This window comes from Petromyzon marinus, chromosome 6 (genome assembly GCF_048934315.1).
Source record: "Petromyzon marinus isolate PM22_M1 ecotype Great Lakes invasive population chromosome 6, UKy_Petmar_22M1.pri1.0, whole genome shotgun sequence".
In the NCBI taxonomy this organism is placed as follows: domain Eukaryota; kingdom Metazoa; phylum Chordata; class Hyperoartia; order Petromyzontiformes; family Petromyzontidae; genus Petromyzon; species Petromyzon marinus.
Genome location: NC_133672.1, coordinates 3,684,225 through 3,705,361, shown reverse-complemented (window position 1 = coordinate 3,705,361; position 21,137 = coordinate 3,684,225). Strand labels below are relative to the sequence as shown.

General features: G+C 47.8%; 1 protein-coding gene across 1 annotated transcript; it reads right to left on the bottom strand.

The window, feature by feature from the left end:
* Positions 1–406: 406 nt before the first annotated feature.
* Positions 407–11,181, bottom strand: LOC116939648 (homeobox protein Nkx-2.4-like). The gene is made up of 2 exons (XM_032948329.2): positions 10,267–11,181; positions 407–4,187 (listed from the first exon to the last, which is right to left on the bottom strand). The coding sequence occupies exons 1-2, from the start codon at positions 10,805–10,807 to the stop codon at positions 3,214–3,216; spliced, it is 1,515 nt and encodes a 504-aa protein (XP_032804220.2). The 5' UTR covers positions 10,808–11,181; the 3' UTR covers positions 407–3,213.
* Between the last annotated feature and the right edge of the window lie 9,956 nt (positions 11,182–21,137).

Below are 21,137 nucleotides of genomic sequence, written 5' to 3'. Positions count from 1 at the left end.
GTGGGGAGCGGTAGTGTAGCGGTTAGCGCGCTGCGCTATGAACCTGGCGACCTGGGTTCTATTTCCGCTCACGGCCAACACGAGTGACGATTATCTGAAATGGTCCTGAGCCTCCCCTAGGTTGACTCAGCCTCAAATTAGTATCTGGTGCGGTGTATAAACATCGCCACTGGGGAGATAAAGGCGGCCGGGCGTGGTGTTGGCCACCCACCCCCTCGTGTGCCGTGCCGGCTTTCATAGGTGCTCGCTAACAGCACTTGCCCCAAAAGTCTGTTAAGGCTATATGGGGGATCTTTGTCTTTGGAGTGTTGTTTTCATTAATAGGGCGGTTGTACTAAAAGACACAAAATGCATCGTACAATCTTGCAATGTCCACACTGCGTAGAGAGACATAGGATACACCCTCTCTGTAAGTTGTCGTTCGACAGCTGTGTTTGTTTATTGTTTGTTTTTTAAAGAACATAACATGCAATATAGTTAACGTTCGTGCAAGATGTCAGTAAAATATGACAGCTTATATTATGAGACAGCTCAAAACTTATATAATCATAACATTGTCTTGCGCGTTAGAATTCGAGAAACAGAACCGAAAACAAATCAGGTAAACATTTACAATTTTTATGGTAAATATATTACAATAACTTATTCTTTTTTGTTTCTCTCTTGGTAAAAAGCAAACGCCCTTTCATAAATATACAACTATTTAATTTATCACCGGCGTGCTGCTTTAAGCCTTCCAAGCGCGTGCTCATGAGACAGACGTCTAAGTCCAACTTTGACCTCCTTGATAGCAATTGTTGATCGTCTGGCACACGACGCAAGCCGACGAGGCACAACATACCACATGCCCTCCCGCCCCCCCACGAAGAACGATGAATTAACACGGCCCGTGACACCTCACTAGGGGAGGGGGGGGGGGGTCACAGTGTGGTCCACCCCTATTCATTATATCGCAGGCGGGTCATTGTTTTATCGTCTCATCGGGTCGACCGGTCATCTCGTAGACCACGCGAGCATGCACACACACACACACACACGTACATGCGGGGAGACCACTTGGACCCACCATTAGCCTCACTTCGAAACTGTAGAAAGCAAAAGATGCCCCCTGTCCATGGCAAGTGCCGTTTGCGAGTAGCGCCCTAATGAAGGGCGGCGCGGCGCACGCGAATGCGTGGGTGAGACCAAAACCACGGCACGCCCGCCCGCCTTCGTCTCCGCAGTGGCGACGATGTTTACACACCGCACCAGGTACCACATTTGAGGCCGAGTCGACCTCTGCGGGAGGCCCACGATCATCGTCACCGATGTTGGCGGCCGCGGGCGGGTATCGAATTTCAGTGGCCGGGGTCGTAGCGCAGCGCGCTGACCACTGCGCCACCGCTCCACCGAAACTCGATTGCGCGCGCGACTACGCGTATCGCTCGCGTATCGCTCACGTGCCGATTAAAGCTTCGTCTGTGTCAATCCCATCCACGTGGCACGCCACCGTCCAATTTTATCGCGCGGGTCTCAGTTGAATTCTCATAATTGGACACGTGTGTTCAAGCGCTATGTACACACACGCGCACACATGCACAAGTAATGTGTATTTATATTACGATACATTTGTTTGAAAGCGTGCTACAGGACGTCGAGTAGTAAGTAGTACACTAGCCGACTCACCCAAATGTATGTAATTGATCATATTTCACAAGTCTATTGTGGGAAATGAATTAGGCCAATTTGCACTTTTACCACGGCACAATTAAATAGTGTTAATATATATACACACACACACATACAGAGCGTCGGCATGTCACAGCTGTCGCATAGCGTTCTGTTCTCGCAGCCCACACCGGTGACGCACACACACACACACATAATAAATAAACACAACCAACAACAACAGCAATCATAATAACAATAAAACAAGCCATGAATGCGGTGAACGTTGCGAAATGCCCGACTGCAGGACGCGCGTTTTGTGATCGCGAGTACGCGGGGTCGCGTTAACTTCTCAATCGAGCACGCGGCCGACTACCGAACGGCCAAATTGGTTAGGCGCGAGCGTTCCTCCACACTCGGTGGTTCTTCACCTTCACTGCAGCCCTGACACCTCCCCCCCCCCCCCCGCTTTGGTTCTCAATCGAAAAAAAAATAAAATAAAAAAGTACTAATGTTAATACATTGGGTTTGATGAAACAAAGTAAGGTGTACATACGTGCCCAGTGCTTAATTCGTCTATTCGATTGTTTACCTTCTAAAAATAAAAATAAAAAAATCAAATCTGGCCACGTCTCGCACCCCCAGAAAGGTCATCCCGCATCCCCAGGGGGTGCGCGCACCCCCAGGCTGAGAGAACCGCTCCGAGTAAATTGAGCACGGGGGGCATCGAGACAATGCGCCCGCGTCGCCTGACGGAGGTTCAGCAGCACGAGTGATACACTTTCCGGTTTTAGGCCTATGACTTAACATGCATATCATGGCACCGATGACGATGCATCTGTCACCGCTTAACAAACACTATTATTATTACATGAACACACATTTGAATGCCGGGGGAGAACAAGAGCTCGGGTGGACAAGCAGAACAAACATTTGTCACAATAATAATTTTTATGATCATCATCATCATCACCACCAACCACCACCATCATCATGATGCCAATGGACAAATCCCACCGGAATATTCCGGATATCTTCAGAGCTTGCAATCTAAGCAGGTTTGAGCCTGGCCACTGCTTGCGACGGGCACCTACCGAGTCAACCGAGGTCAGTGCAGAGCACTTCCATTGTTGCACTGCACATCTATGGTTCCGACGTGTGCACGCTCCATAAAAAAAAAAAACCTTCACCAGCGTGGTGAAGTATGGTCAAATAACTCTCAACATTGTTAATGCTCCAACGCCTTTCGACAATCCGCGCTGACCGGCGTGGTGAAGTATGGTTAAACATCCCCCACGTGGTGGGGGTGGTCTTGATCCACCAGTTTATTGTCCAAAATGTGGGAGCTTGCATGTGCACAACAGCAATCAGACAGCAGCAGCATTGTTGTAACGAGCACATAGCCGGGCGGTGGGTGAGTGTTGGTGAGGAGGAGCAGTCGGTAGAGGAGAGAGTTTGAACGGTTTGCATCTCGCCGGAAACAAACAAACAACAACAGCAGCAGCAGCAACACAACAACAACAAAAACACCGAGAGGATGGCGCTTGAACGTCAAGCGGACAGAAGTCACCACGCGCTACCAAAGAGGAGGTTGGGACTGGCCATTGCAACGCTGAAATCTGGCGTTTGCCCCACGATGTGCGCCATGACCCCCACGGGAGTGTGCGCCAGGGACGGGGGGCTCGGCGATAGCTCCGACGCATCCGCTGGGCTCGCCTGCAGCGACTGATGGTGATGCTGCTGCTGCTGCTGCTGATGGTGGTGCTGCTGCTGCTGATGATGCTGCTGCTGATGATGATGCTGATGGTGCAGAGCCGCTTGGTGGATCTGTAGCGAGCCGCCGCCCAAAAGGCTCCCCCCGCCCGAAGAGGAGGAGGAGGAGGTGGTGGAGATGATGTGGTGGGAGGATGACGACACAGCGGATGAGGCCGCGGATGACGTTACCGCTGCTGCCAACGCCGCTGCCGCCGCCGCCGCCGCCGCTGTTGATGATGACAACGACGACGAAGAGGATGAGGATGATGAAGAGGTGCTAACCGTGGACGATGAAGACGACGCGCATCCGACGGGGTGATGGTGGTGATGGTGGTGGTGCCCACCGCCGCCGCCGCCACCGCTGTTCACGGGGCACGGCTTCCCGTCCTTCACCAACACCGGCACCGCAACTCGCCGTGGCGACTGCTGCTGCTGCTGCTGCTGCGACACTCCGCTGGCGTCCTGCTGCAGCTGCTGCGCGGCTTTGTCCTTGGCCTGCCGCTTCATCTTGTAGCGGTGGTTCTGGAACCAGATCTTGACCTGCGTCGGGGTGAGGTGGATCATGCTGGCCAGGTGCTCTCGCTCGGGCGCCGAGAGGTACTTCTGCTGCTTGAAGCGGCGCTCCAGCTCGTAGACCTGCGCCTGCGAGAAGAGCACCCGACGCTTGCGACGAGGGGCCGAGTGCAGGGCGCCCAGGCTGGGCTTGGTCGCGTCCGTGAGTCCTCCCAGGGTGCTCATCCCAGCCATGTTCATGCCCGAAGAGGAGCCGTGCATGAAGCGGGTGACTGCACGCGTTGGGGGGGAGGGAGGGTGTTAGAACGCACGCGTTAGTGCAGAACGCGGTGAGTGCTCACTGCAAGCGGTGGTTGCGGTGTGCAGACGCCGACAGCGCGACAAGCCACGCCGAGGCTGTCATTGCCAACGACGCGGTGATTGATGGCCGTGCCGTTAGTCATCAGCGAGCGCAGATGTCGCCACTAGTATTATCATCAACAATAATACAGCCATCGACAACAATACAGCCATCGACGCCAAGAACACAGCCACCACCAACATCAAGAACACAGCCACCATCACCAAAAACCGACATCAATAGCACAGCCACGAACAACATCAACAACAAAACAGCCACCACTAGCAAGAACGACGACACCACCAACAACAACAGCGACAATGACACAAATACCATGGCAGCCATCACCACCGATATAATCACCAATCACTTCCATCACCACAAACAACACCAACACAGCCGTCACCATCAATACTGTCCCTTTTACAGTCAACATCATCATCAATACAACCATCACATCCACAATACACAAACGCAACCACTGTCACTACCACCATCAACCATCATCACCAACATCACCATGAAGAGCGTCACCTCTTCAATGCCAAAACTACCAACAACGACATCATCATCATCATTAACACAGCCACCAACATTTACAAACGCAACTAACACCACCTGCTACCAACACGAAATTACTTCCAACATAATCATCATGGACACGATCATCATCATCGTCATCAATCACTGCCATTGTTAGGGCCAATCGTGACCACCAATACAGTCAATATCGCCAACACAATCATCACCAACATATCAATATCGCCAACACAATCATCACCAACATCACTACCACCGCCGATTACTACCACGATTACTACCACGATTACTACCAACACGAAGAGTCATGACCACGACCATCAACACGAACACTGCCGCCGGAACAATCGTCATCACCATCATTCCACAATGACTAGCACCACCATACCCGTACCATCATCAAAATCATCACTTGCATCATCAACATCATCACCACCACCAACCACTCCAATCACCCCTACCAACACACATTCCACAATTACTATCATAACTCACCGACACGTTTCATACCACAATCACCATCAACCATATATATACTCACTAAGATGATCATCATCATCTTCATCACCAGCACAACCAACAACAACAACGCTACCCTCACAAACACGATGAACACAAACATCATGGCTACGACTACCACGAATATAACATAACCCCGATAACTCAACACCGGCATTGCATCATGCAGAAGTATCTGACTAGAGTCGGCTCACATTACTTTAATTTAAGTAATGGATAGTAACAGCATCGCTACATTTTGAGAGTGCACGCTTGCGGAATAAATACGACGTTTATCCGACCAGAAATGAACGACGTTACAAATCTGTGTTTTTTCTCATATAAGGCAGGTCTATAATTTGCGCGCACAAGACATATTTGGCGTGTGTGGCTATGCACAGCTTTTAATGAATGTTGTACGGTGTATGTGTGCGTGTGGAGGATTATCTTACATTGGTTAGAGTCAATTTTTTTTAATTATGTTCACCATACTTATATTATTTCACCATTGATTATCCCACCAGATATTTCGTGAGAAGCAATATCCTCAATTAATTACGGTACTTATACTAACGCCACATGCAATCGCGTGTTAGCAGCGTTTGTGTATATACGTGTATATTTTTACGTACGTAGAAATCTCGACCAATTGTTGCTACGCGTTCATATCGTGCGACTATAGGAAACGGATTTTGTTTGTTAATCTTATAATGAGGAATGAGATGAAAACACAAAGCGAAGTAAATGCCACGGTAACAGTCCCTCGACGCAGCTTTCCCTCGCTTTATGCGGGGTTCGCTTTGTGCGATTTCGCGCTGTAGTCCTAAGCGATTTCTACCCAAAATTCGCTACGTGCGGGTTGAATTCACTCTACACGCGGCCATGCGGTCGGAGCTGGGACAACATTGTGTGTGTGTACCGTATGTACCATGTGTGTACTGTGTGTGTACTGTGTGTGTACTGTATGTACCATGTGTGTACTGTGTGTGTACTGTGTGTGTACCGTGTGTGTACTGTGTGTGTACTGTGTGTGTACTGTATGTACCATGTGTGTACTGTGTGTACTGTATGTGTACTGCGTGTGTACTGTATGTACCATGTGTATACTGTGTGTGTACTGTGTGTACTGTATGTGTACTGTGTGTGTACTGTGTGTGTACTGTACGTACCATGTGTGTACTGTGTGTGTACTGTGTGTGTACTGTACGTACCATGTGTGTACTGTGTGTGTACTGTGTGTGTACTGTATGTACCATGTGTATACTGTGTGTGTATTGTGTGTACTGTATGTGTACTGTGTGTGTACTGTGTGTGTACTGTATGTACCATGTGTGTACTGTGTGTGTACTGTATGTACCATATGTGTACTGTGTGTACTGTGTGTACTGTGTGTGTACTGTATGTACCATGTGTGTACTGTGTGTGTACTGTGTGTACTGTATGTACCATGTGTGTACTGTGTGTACTGTGTGTACTGTGTGTGTACTGTATGTACCATGTGTGTACTGTATGTACTGTATGTACTATGTGTATACTGTGTGTACTGTATGTGTGCTGTGTGTGTACTGTGTATACTGTATGTACTGTGTGTACTGTATATACTGTGTGTATTGTATGTGTACTGTCTGTACTGTCTGTGTACTGTCTGTACTGTCTGTGCTGTGTGCGCTACTCGGCTGGCTGCTGTCTCCTCATGCGGTTTCGCTTTGTGCGCCACTCTTTTTTTAGAACGCATCTACTACTATTACATCTACTACTACATCTACTACTACATATACTACTACTACATCTAATACTACTACATCTATTACTACATCTACTACTACTACATCTACTACTACTACATCTACTACTACTACATCTACTACTACATATACTACTACTACTACATCTACTACTACATATACTACTACTACTACATATACTACTACTACATATACTACTACATCTACTACTACATCTACTACTACTACATCTACTACTACTACATCTACTACTACATATACTACTACTACTACATCTACTACTACTACTACTACATCTACTACTACATCTAATACTACAACATCTACTACTACATCTACTACTACTACATCTATTACTACTGCATCTACTACTACTCCACCTACTACTTATTACACCTACTACTACATCTACTACTACATATATTACATCTACTACTACTACTACATTTACTACTACTACATCTACTACTACATCTATTACATCTACTACTACATCTACTATTACTACATATACTACTACACCTACTAATACTATATCTATCACTACTGCATCTACTACTACTCCACCTACTACTTATTACACCTACTACTACTACATCTATTACTACATCTACTACTACTACATCTACTACTACTACATCTACTACTACATCTACTACTACATCTACTACTACTACATATACTACTACATCTACTACATCTACTACTACTACATCTATTACTACATATATTACTACTGCATCTGATACTACTACTACTACATCTATTACTACTGCATCTACTACTTCTACATCTACTACTACATCTAATACTACTACATTTACTACTACATATATTACTATTACATCTACTACTACATCTACTACTACTACTACATCTACTACTACATCTACTACATCTACTACCACTACATCTACTACTACTACATCTACTACTACATCTACTATGACTACTACATTTACTACCACTACACCTACTGCCACTACACCTACTACTACATTTAATACAACTGCTATATCTACTACTACATCTACTACTACATCTACTACGACTACTACATTTACTACCACTACACCTACTACCACTAAACCTACTACTACATCTAATACAACTGCTACATCTACAGCTAACCGCGTACATCGAGGGAGAACCTGTATATTAATTCCACCTTTCTGCCCATTGTGCTAACTTCGCTGTGCTGTGCACAGTGCTGTGCTGTGCACAGCGAAGATAGGGTCGGGATTGCACTGAAGTGTCCATCAACATATTTTACCCAGGTGAAATATACATTTCGTTAATTAACGGCCATTGGAGCATGTTTCATAATTAACAGGTGAGTGTAACACTGCAAACACCTTAATAAATAAATCCCCAACTAAAATATTTTCTATTTAGCCAACAATAGTACGCAATCATTGGGCACGCTAAAAAAATATGTATTTTGGTACGTATAGTTACGATATCTTCTGTTAGTAAATATAACTTTTTCCTTAATTGCATATACTGCATTTGGTTTCCTAATGTACGTGCAAACGTCACGTATAACCTTTGTCGCGGTGGTGAATTCTTTGTGTTCGTGTCGGTAGTCATAATAGTTGTGTTAGTGACGATTATGTTGGCGATAATGGTTGTATTTTGATTTAAAGCTTTCGTGACTGCAGAGATTCATATTCTTGGTTCTTTCGGTAAAGTCACGTAGAAGGGAAACAATAAAATAATAATATAAAACAATTATTTTATTTTATTGTTTCCCTTCTACGTGACTTTACCAAAAGAACCAAGAATATGATAATGGTAGTGTTAAATCTTGATAGCGATGATTGTGATGGTGGCAATGGTTGTGTTAGATCTTGATAGCGCTGATTGTGATGGTGGTAATGGTTGTGATCAATCTTGATAGCGATGATTGTGTTGGTGGTAATGGTTGTGTTAAATATTGATAGCAATGATTGTCTTGGTGGTAATGGTTGTGTTAAATATTGATAGCGATGATTGTGATGGTGGTAATGGTTGTGATCAATCTTGATAGCGATGATTGTGTTGGCGATAATGGTTCTGTTAAATCTCAATAGTGATGATTGTGATGGTGGTAATGGTTGTGTTAAATCTTGATAGTGATTATTGTGATGGTGGTAATGGTTGTGTTAAATCTTGATAGCGATGATTGTGATGGTGGTAATGGTTTTGTTAAATCTTGATAGCGATTATTGTGGTGGTAATGGTTGTGTTAAATCTTGATAGCGATGATTGTGATGGTGGTAATGGTTGTGTTAAATCTCAATAGTAATGATTGTGATGGTGGTAATAGTTGTGTTAAATTTTGATAGCGATGATTGTGATGGTGGTAATAGTTGTGATCAATCTTGATAGCGATGATTGTGATGGTGGTAATGGTTGTGTTAAATCTTGATAGCGATGATTGTGATGGTGGTAATGGTTGTGTTAAATCTTGATAGCGATGATTGTGATGGTGGTCATGGTTGTGTTAAATCTTGATAGTGATTATTGTGATGGTGGTAATGGTTGTGTTAAATCTTGATATCGATGATTGTGATGGTGGTAATGGTTGTGTTAAATCTTGATAGTGATGATTGTGATGGTGCTAATGGTTGTGTTAAATCTTGATAGCGATTATTGTGTTGGTGGTAATGGTTGTGTTAAATCTTTATAGCGATGATTGTGATGGTCGTAATAGTTGTGCAGGTGGTGGCAGTGACGATGCGAGCAATTGGTGACAATAGCTGTTTTATTGCACCGATGGCAGTCACTGATAGTCGTGATGCTGCTTTTGGTCGTGATGGTGACGACGATTTTAATGATGATGATGACGGCACTGGTGATGATGCCGTCCGTGGTAATATTCGCGGAGCTGTTGGTAGTCGCGGCGGTAGTACGCGGCAGGGTATTGTCCGTGCCGGCGCGGCGGTTTCTGACCGCAGCGATATCGCCGCTGGCCTATTGGACGCGCTTGGCGCGAGATTTCATCCTGCGATTCCTCATCTCGGCTCACGCGGCGTCGTCCCCGCAGCTACGCGTGTACGTTGAACTTCTTTCGCACCGTACGTAGCCAACCGTGCTCGTCGGGAGGTGCGGGGAAAGCACAACAAATTCAACGCAAACAAAAAAAACTGTTTCTAAAGAAGTGAGTTTTCAATCGAGATTATTATATATGTTTGTTTTTTTCAAAGTGCGTAAAACAGCTCCGGTCACGAGAGAGAGACGTCTTACTTGTAGAAAACCTCGGGTCTTGACTCGCTCCGTACCAGCCGGCGGCCGTGGCGGACGAGCGATGGACTCCGTCCTGGTACGAGGGCAGATCCGTCGCCAATGCCCCCAGGCCCCCGAGGCTCCCGTTGCAGTAGCCGCCGACTGCCGCGGCAGCTGCGGCGGCGGCCGCGTGCGACAGCTGCGGAACCCCATGCGACATGCTCGCGTAGGGCGTCGTGACCGCCGACACACCGTGACCGACCATGTGCTGCTGGGCGCTGGGCTGATGCTGCTGCTGCTGCTGTTGTTGTTGCTGCTGCTGCGTGTGCTGCTGTTGTTGTTGTTGCTGATGCTGCTGTTGCTGCTGCTGGTGGTGGTGCTGGTGGTGGTGGTGGTGAGGGTGGTGGTGCTGGCTGACCTGCACAGCGGAGCGGTAAGCCGAACACATGGTGGAGCCCATCGCGGCCGCAATGTCCATGTCCACTTTCTTGAAGCTCTCCTCGATGGGGCTCAGGATATCGGTGACCGAGAAGGGGGTCGTGTGTTTGGGGCTCATGGACATGGCGTGGAAGCGGGTGGCGTAGATTCAACGCGATGATGGAATAAGCAAAAGAAAACAACAACAAAAAACACGGGAGGAGGAAACTAAATAATAGCGAGGACGACGACGAATAACGATGAGGCTTGTACCGCTGCCACCACCGAGAACAACAACAGCAGCAGCAGCAATGACAGCAACCACCACGAGCCCGCTTCAACTCTCCACTCTGACCACTTCTCGTCCTCACGAGGTTCTTCCCTCCCGCACGGGAGAGGGGGGGGGGGCAGGGAAGAGGTGGATGAGAGGCAAGAGAGGTTAAAGGAGTGGAGCCGGGAGTCGCTTTAAACCGGGGCCGCGGTCGGGCTAAGTGTGCGCGCAGACCGACTCGCCGCCTCTCTTATCGCGGGGGGTTATGCGTGGAGGCAGCGGCGTTCGTTTAACGGGGGGGGGGGGGGACGAGGAGAGGAGGGGCGGAGCGAGCCACAAAAGCCCGGGCAGGACATCTCACGCCGGGTAATTGGTTAACGGGCTGTGCGCCGGGGCCCCGGGGGGGGGGGGGGCTGCGAGATTCAGCAGCATGGGTCACGGGACACCCCCCCCCCCACCCCCCACGGCAGCTGACCCTTTCCCGCAGGTAAGGGTGACGTCCGGAGGATTATTGCGCTCGCGCACACGCGAAGCGCAATCATCCACGCGGACCGATCGGAGGGGACGACTGGCGCGCACCGCCGCAGATTCACGCACGCGCGCGCGCACGCCGCGATTGAGCGCTGCGGTGGTGCGCGCGTGCCATGGCAGTCCCGTCGATCGAGTCGCGTGCGCACGGACGCGTACATGTAAAGTGTGTTGTGTGTGTATATATACACATACATTGAGATATATATACAGTTTATATGCCTCTTCTATGAGTACCTGGTACGGTGTGGAAATATTAGCACTGCAGGGAGACAAAAGCGGACGGGAGTGGCGCTGGCTCACTCTCGTGCGCCGTGCCCGCCTTAATAGGTGTTCACTAACAGGAATGCATCGCAGCAGCCTGCGCTTGCTATATACGGTGGATATTTGTGCATAGAGTACAGTATATCTATCTATCTATATATCGTCCCGGCCTTCGTAGGCGCTCGTGAACAGCACCTTCCCCCAACAGCCTGCGTATGGAGGGATCTATGGGGGATCTTTGTCTTTATAGACACACCGTGTGTGTGTGCGAGCACTCTCTTGGCGTGACGTATCAACAACAGCTGAATGATTATGATGATGATGATGTTCGCCAATTAATTGTATTTGAATCAAATTGTTCCTCGCCACTGTGCTCGATATAATAATTATTGTGACCTCATCAAGGTTGTGATGCTACTTTATTGAGACATTAAGGGGTATTAAAGCGACCTTGGGGCTGTGACTTCTGTCCGGGGGAAAGTGTGTGGGTGGCGGGAGTTTCTTTTCTTTTTCAATTTAAGCGATTCAAAACATCGGGCAAACTTACTCGCGTATTCGCAGACTCACCCACGGACTCTCAGTTGAAATTGGAAATGTCCCCTCTTCACCGCAATACGGCCCAGGCCAATATGCACAACGCTGGACGCAACACTAATTAACACGCACACACAATAATTTGTAGAGGTTTACTTTGGTTTTGGGCGTTACGCATGAGATGGATGGAATAAAACAAAAGATAATTTCCAGATGTTAATCCACTATTGGTTGAGGGCTCTGCCCATACCGGCGTCGGTCGTGCGGGGTCCTTTGACCATACTTCACCACGCCGGTTCAATGCGGATTGGTAAAGGGGTCAAGCGGCACCAGCCGTTCGAGATAAATTAAAACTTGCCACCGCTGGCGACGAGAGTCGAACCCGGTTTTTTAGTCTTCCTAGTTCTGTAGCGCAGCGTGCTAAGCACTGCACCACCGCTCATCCCCATGTAAATATTCACGATTATTTGATGCAGTTCAGTCATTAAAATATACAGAATATCCGTTGATTTCTGCAGTTCTGATTTAACAGGTGTTTTTGTTTTAAAAGGACCCTGATAATGTAAGTCAAGCAAGTGATTATCATCGAGGCGCTGCTCATGCTCATGAACCAGTGGTGACCATTCCACATTCCCATGGCAGGGGGCGAGTCTCTCCATCGGCCCAACCACTGTTGACGTCTCCACTCATTATTTTTTTTATCGACCCAGAGGCAGGGGGTGATGGTAGTGATTCGTGGTCGCACACTAACACAGGACTGTATAAGTATCCTACTTGTACTCGCTCCTGGATCTCCTTAAAATGTAAACATAAAACTTCAAACTAACCGCTGCATCATCATCATCAACAGCCACGGTCAATCCACTGCTGGATGAAGAAGACCTCCCCAAGCCGCCAGCACCTCTGACGAGCCCGCGATGTAAGGATCCACTTCATGGCACATGCACTTGAGCCGAATCCATCGCTCCACGGGGACCATTGCGTCACATTTACGACGGGAACATTTATTTTTACGTGAGCGCAGGAAAGCACCGTAGAGTCTCTTGGAGTGGTGTTTCAGGAGTGTCCTACCTGTACGGCCAATTGATCTAGTTTTTTAGAATGTTGTTTGTAGATTTTTTTGTTTGTTCAAACGAACAAATTATTATTGCGTACAGCTTGTTGTCAATCCACTGCTGGATGAAGGCCTCCCACACGACAAGTCTATCATGGGGGGAGGGGGGCGGTCTCTTTGACCATACCTCACCACGCCGGTCAGTGCGGATTGTTGAAGGGTCGTGGACGAGGGGTTCGGATTTGGGGGGGTGCAGGACCGGTCTCAGACTGGGGCCGAATCGAACTCAGGCCGCCGGGTGTAGACTGCAGTATGCGCCCACCACCCCACCCCCCGTGTTAGCAAGCACGACACGTGCCGTGACGGGCACTGTCAAGATCCGTCCTGTGCTCGCCGAGCTGCATTGGCTTCAGGTTTGCCGAACGAAGACGAAATTGTTGTCAGGGCGCGGTCATTGTACGCACAAAGTGCCTCCCGCAAATTGACCGCAGTCGCCTCGCCGACGTCGTCATGGAGCACAACCCATGACGCGAACTCGCTCTCATCCTTCGCAGCAGCGGCTTCGGCTGTCCGTCGAACAAATGCGGTCAACCGCATCGCGTGGCGCTTTCAAATGCGCTTCTGCGGACGTCTGGAACGCTCTCCCCTTCCGATTATTGGGACACCGCCGGGAGCGACGCGCTTTTGAATCTATAATTGAAAACTCATTTCTTTATAAGCTGCTTTTTGTGTTTAGTTTGTTGTCCATCCTCCCGCACCTCGAATTATCACGGTTGGCTACGTACGGCGCGAAAGAAGTTGAACATACACACATACGTTCTCCATCGAACATAGTCCGTACTCAACGCTGAACGCATTGCCATCTCTATGCAGGCCTAAGAACAAATGTGAATGCTTAATTAAGCAATGTTTGAATGCGCAATTAAGACTCTAGTGATGTTGTCGTTGTTGTTGTCGGTGTTGTCGGTGTTGTTTTGTAAACGTGATTATTGACGCGTGCCGGATGCTCAACTCAAATCGCAATGCTCCTTTGATCGGGGCCATCAGCGCCACGAGTTATTCTGCATTATTACAATTGACAACGTACGTTGAACTTCCTTCGCACTGTACGCAGCCAACCTGCACATGCGCTGATCTCGTCCCTCATGCTCCGTGTTGGACGTGCCCATTCTCCTCCCCCCCCTACACTCCTTCCCGTACTTCCCCTACCCTTTCGTGAGCCCCAAGTACCCCTCTTGCGTTGCCACTCGTTCCTCAATGCCTTTGTAGCACGCCGCCTGTCAAACCGCATCGTTCCATCAAGTTGTAAGCAATGTCAAGCGCCATGAGTTGAAGGCGCTCTTCATATGTACATATTCAATCCGAAAAGATTATCATTGCAATATCGCGCTAAATTCTGCACCGCAGTGCCAAGCGATTGAGGAGTCTCCCAGGTCGAATTTGCATTTTGGGGAAAACGCTCTGACCATACTTCGCCACGCGAGTCAGTGCTGTGTTGTCGCTTTGCAGTCGCGCATGCGACACGACGCAGTCTTTGCGCAGTGTCACGCCGGTGTCCTGCACACTCTTCAGAGATTGTTTAACGAGCTTGCTGATGTGACCTCCCCCCCTCCTCCTCCCTGCCTGCACCCAGAAGGGTCGAAATGAGGCTACGGTTCGCTTGCTGATGTCTATGTTAATAGCACGGTTCTAGAAAGCCATGAGGGCGATAATGAAGACATATATCCTTTGTAAGTGGAGACGATGCGTATCCGTTTCTTGCGTCCAATAAATGGTTCGCATATTGTAGACGGAGCGCTCTTGCCAATAACATTTAGCAAGTTTTAACACGAAGGCTTTCGCGACCAATATTATCCACAAATATGGCTATCGTCTGATGATGCCAGTTGTAATTGCTGGCGGAACGTCGTACTCGAATTGTAAATGTTGTGGCTTTGCTCATCAACACACCGGTGTGCTGCACTGATAAGTAACGAAATGGCTGGCACGTTTCGTTTAATTGAAGAAACTTAATAATTGGCTGTGTCGGGTGGTGGTGGGTTTAACGACACATTTATTTTTACGCAATCTAACCCCACCCCCAAACCCCCCCCCCCCCTTTATTATGAACATTTAGCAACTCGGCAGCAATTGCTTTTAACAAAAGCCTTGTCATTGGTCCAGAAAGCCAATGTGCCTATGGGTAAAACGCACTTTGTGTGTTGGCTTTACAGAGACGGGGCAATGGGTCTCGTCGCAAGCGCTCACGCACTGCGTGTTTATTCCAACTCGAGCTGCCGATGTAACGCACACGGCTCGCATCTCAACGCGTTGTGCCAGTGCAATGTTCATACGCGCCGTTCACAAACTCGTGCCTTGCGTGTGCGTTGCGTGCCCGTGCCGGTGTTGACAACCTTAATAGCGCGGACCCTTTGTGTAGATATTAGGAGGGGGTGGATGCGGTGCCGTAGTGGTCGGCGCTCGGTTGCTCTGAACCCGTCCACCCGAGTTAGAATTTCCGGGGCACGGCTAACATCAGTGACGAGTGATATCTGAACCGATCCTGCCCTGCCCCCTATCCAGTTTTATTTTATTTATTTATGTAGCACTTGATACAAAGTTGAATATTTTTTTGTTCGATTCAATTAAACCGTCGTGACAATACTCGCATTGCGTTTACTCACACACTCTGCCAATGGGTATTCCACACGTGTACACACACTGCACACTTGCGTTTGGATTATTGTACTCGGAGAGAAGGGTCATTGCCCGACACGTCGCCTATTCGATTGTTTTTGTTGTAGACGAATGCATTGAGTTGCTGTTGTTCACTGCGCTGCAAATGCAGCAGCAGCATCACCAACAGTATCAACGCACTTGCGATAATCACGGTTGGCTACGTACGGTGCGAAAGAAGTTCAACATGCATACTCTGATTTCATAATTAAACAAAAATGCGTTACTAAATTTACGCGGCTGATAAGAGCCGATACGCTTTATGAAGTTACTCATACTGTGGTTGTTGATTTTGAAACGCCGATCTCTCGCTTGTTGTTATGCTGTTGCTCGAGTGAGTTGGGGGGAACCATAGGTCCTACCCTCGAAAATGAAATACACAAAATGAGCGTGAAACTGTATCGCGATGTCCAACCACCGCTCACCATGGAATCATAATGTTGTAGCGGCAGCAGTAGCGGCACTGCAATAGCGAGGATCATTCGTGCGGCGTTTTGGCACGAAATCGAAACGCCGATGCACGTTAGGCGAAAGCAAGCCACGCAGTGACGCACGGTGACGACGGTGATTGTGATGATAACCGTGTGGACGTCTTCCTTTGTATGCCAAGTTAAAATGAGAAACATATGTGTTAGTATATCGACTGTATGATAATCACATGTGATGTATATGTGATGATTGATGAGATGATGAGTTATGCATCGTAAACATTCAGGCATTATATATATATATATTCACCTTCTCATGATGATCACGACAATATCGGATGTACAACAGACGTGATTATAATGCTGATGCGATGATGAACCGTGAAATTCTCATGACGGTGTTTTATTATGAGTACACTAGAATCACCGCCACACTGTAAAAATAATATACTTACTCTCTTAAATAGAACTACTCTGCTCCACACACACACACATTTCTATACATTTGATTACAATTCTTATTACGGAATATTCGATTGGATTCTCATCACCATCACCAACATTATTATAATGGGTAGCAGTACATTGCAATGGTGACCGTCACACTCGATCTAATGAGGATTCTGTTCTGTACTTGGGAGAGCAAGAGTGTTCTACCGATATCAATCTAATTTAACCGATATCAATCTAATTTAAAAAAGTGCAACTCATTCAACTGTCACGGAGCTCTGATTGAATCCCCTCCCTCCTTGACGTTCTCCCTCCCCAATCCCTCCACATCCGAGACACTACGCAGAGGGCTCACGGAGCTGGGGCGGGTGATCGCGAGCATGCGATGTCATTTAATAATCATCATCATTGATCATTGTGGTTAAACATCGTTATTATCACTGTCATCACAATAACCGTTATCGGTATCATCACTATAACTATGATGATGATCATCATCATCATAATGTCAGACATCATAATCACTGTTTTCGGTATCATCATCTTAACTATAATCATCACGGATAATAATCGCATTGCTATCAAGCATCATAATCACCGTTATCAAAATCATGACGACAATGTTCATTGTCGGCATCATCGTCTGTATTTACAACAGAGTGAGAGTCATGTACTGTAACGTCTCCGATTCAAGGGCTAACACGAGTTACACACAAGAACAGCAAAAACAAATATATAGATATATATATAGACCGGGCAGCGTAATCCAGATGTCTTGTGACCCTTATTTAATTCTCTAAAAGGTAATAATTTTAAAGTGAGATTTATTTCAAACGGAAATCAATGTGCAAAGGGGGGGAAAAAATGTTAGGGGTGAATTCACTGTAATTCACAAGACATCTGATCCACCCTGTATACTGTGTGTGTGTATGTATATAGAACAGGCCTCATATGTTCAGCAAAACATCACAGCAACAACCAAGGCAAGGCATCCACGAAGCGTGCAGCTCTTGTCAGGCCGCCGCCGGACGAAGTCGTCTCCCTCGGGGCCGTGTCGTTCATGGTGGGTGTTTGACCATACTTCACCACGCTGGTCGGTGCTAGTTGACGATGTGGAAGGAAGTGGTTGGGGGTGAGGGTGGGGGGGGGGGCGTGAGGGGGGGGGTCAACTGTCACTCGCGACTGATATGAAGCGAAAAGAACACTCGATAACGCGATTTTTGTCCTTGGGTAGTAAGTGTCATTTTTTTATTGCTTATACCTAAAAAGTATAGAAAATGGCTATTATTATTCCCCACAAACATTACTTTTGTGACCAGATCTTTACGTGAAAGATTTACACAAATTCGCCCGTTTTCTCATTGAAAATAGGTAAATTTTAAAATATCACTGTCCTGGTCACAAAAGCAAAGTTTGTGGGGACTAATAGCCATGTTCTGTACTTTTGAGGCATAAGCAATTAGAAAATACCACTTACTACCCAGGGACAACATTGTTTTTGCTACACAGTGTAATCAGTTTAAAATAAATACAATTCATAAGAAGGGCATTGTTTCGTTTCGAAAGGAAATTCCGATTTGAACGGGAGTGGACACATATGACGTCGTCCAATTCAGTAAAAATGTATTGTGTCCTCCATTATCATTATTATAACTTTTAGTTTCGTAAATATAGTACGTTTTAGTTCTAGCATCCTTTTTATAAAAAAAATCGACCTACTTTTACCAATTACACATACAGTAGAGTTGCAATACAAACACCGCTTACTCGATGCGCAATAATAATATTTGTCGAATAATTTCACTTGTTTTACCCAGAAAAGCCTGATCGAGTCTCACGCCTCCTCCTCCTTCTCAGGAGGGCCCTGCCACATCCGCGCAGTCGGGAAGCGATGACTCCTCCATGATCCAACCGAGGGTAACTTCCACGTGTCAATGCTCCCCACACGGCGTAAAACCACAGCACCCCCCCCTCCCCCCCCATTTTACTCTGCAGAGTGGTTTGTTCCAAACCCAGTGCAGATGCTCTCACGCAGTGGGACGTCACACTTTGAGACTTGTACAGGGGTGGCCCACTTTGTGGCTCATTAATCCCCGGTACATGATTACGCAGTGCATTCTCGACACACGCCTGAAATGCGCTCGGTCCATAGGCTGTCTTTCACTGAGTACATTGTAGAGAAACACAATAAGATAAAGGTACCCCGTGTAGTCTTTGCATACTGTTGGGGAAAGTTCTGTTAGCGAGCAGCTTATGAAGGGCAGAATTGGGGAACGAGGGGTAGCCAACACCAGGCCGGGCCGCCTTTCTCTCCCCAGGGGCCGCACCGGGTACTCATTCATAGCTGTCAGACCCATACGGTTTACCGGTATTCTTGTACAGGGGAATTGAGTGTTCAGGTCCATACGGCGTACAGCCGTTTCATGCCATTTTTTTGTGCGTTTCTCCCTTGCGATGGGACTTTGTAGGATGAACGTTGAGATTTATAAGGGCACGGGGTGACCAATAAGGTCTGAATTGCTCTGTTAAAAGGTAGGGCACTGATAATGGGTTGACAGGTATGCTCATTTGAGGCCGAGTCGACCTAGAAGAGGCCCAAGACCGGTTCAGATAATCGTCGTGGCGCAGCGCCGCAAACCGCCACACCCCCACTCCCCAACGACGCGCACACGTACACAGGGTTACTTCGGCCACGCCATGCTCGGTCGGTGAAGGGGTTGGAGAATGAGGGGACAGCAGAGACGACGGGACAACGGCAGACGTTGTTGAATTGCACAGTGGCACGTGACGCACCACACACACACACACACTGCGGCAAGCTGTTGGCGCACGATGATCGCCCATCCAATAAGCGCAGTCCAGGCTCAACGCCTGCTTAGCTTATACGCTGACGGAACCCGGTACAACGCAGACACAAAACATGTTATTCTACGGAGACTCATTACGGGGTTACGGTGGGATGAGCATTATGGGTGCAAGCAAATACAGCAATACCAACCCGCTTTACGTCAGGGATGCGTTCCTGAGAGGTGCGGCGACGAATCTCGAAACGACGCCAATCGAAGCGACTTCACAGGGTAGTAGTGGGTGGAGGAGGGGAAATTTGAGATGCGACGGACAACGAGAAAGGACGGACGGTGGTGCTGTCAGCGACGCAAGTGTGGGGTTGAGGCGACGCAAATCGTGTGGCGGTGTCAATGAAGCGACGGCGTAGTTGCGAAACGACGTAGAAGGGGGGTGCGTAAATGAGGCTAGCACTGCGTAAGCAGAACTCCGTCTTGCATCCGTACATGTGGACACAAATCAAGCTGAAACGTCTTCAGGCGAGCAACACCGTGGGTTCAATGACGCCTGTAACCCTGTACGTCTACACGAGGAGCCGATGCTTGCTCTTGATGCTGCTGGCAAATCGAGATTTTTTTTGCCGATGTTCTCACAAATCCGCACCGCACCGTGGCCTCGATAAGAACTCCAGAGAAATCAAAAACTCCCGAAACAACGCGCGCTGTTTTTTGGCGCAATTGGGAAGGGGCGGACACCCGCAGGGTTAATTGAAGCCCGAAGTTAATGCGCACGCAGGGTTCTGTAAAACCGTAATCACGCCCGAGCCATCGCGTGCTCACACGGGGGCATTTGGATCACTGATTAAGCCAAGAGGCGACCTCGGGCGCTAGAGGCACCCTTGAAAGGACTACATCCCCTCCCTCCTCCTTCGTCTCTCTCCTCCATCCTCCTTCGTCTCTCCCCTCCATCCTTTCGTCTCTTCCCTCCCTCCTCCGTCTGCCCTCTCCTCCCTCCCACCGACTCACCCACTCATCACCCCGTTCCATATTCCCATTGATTGTTTTCATCTCCCATCACCGCCTCTACCACCACACCGCCCGCCGCCCCATGTCCTCCACCACGTTGATGTATGCATCACATTGGCTCTGAACAAAGAAACCGGATCTCTTCCTCCTCCTCATCCTCCTCTCCACTCTCCACTCCTCCGCTGCTCATCTCGTCGTTGTTGTTGTAGTAAATGTAACAACAACAACAACAACGCAATGTCGTGGTGGCGCATTGGTTGGCGCACTGCACCAATGAACCCAGAGGCGTGAGTTTGATGCCCGTTTACGGCTCACATCAGTCGTGAGTGATATCTAAACGAAACTATACACCAAACAATTTGTATTTATTTATTTTACCATGAAAGGCCCACTGAGCTACTGTATATAGTTCTTTTGCAGAA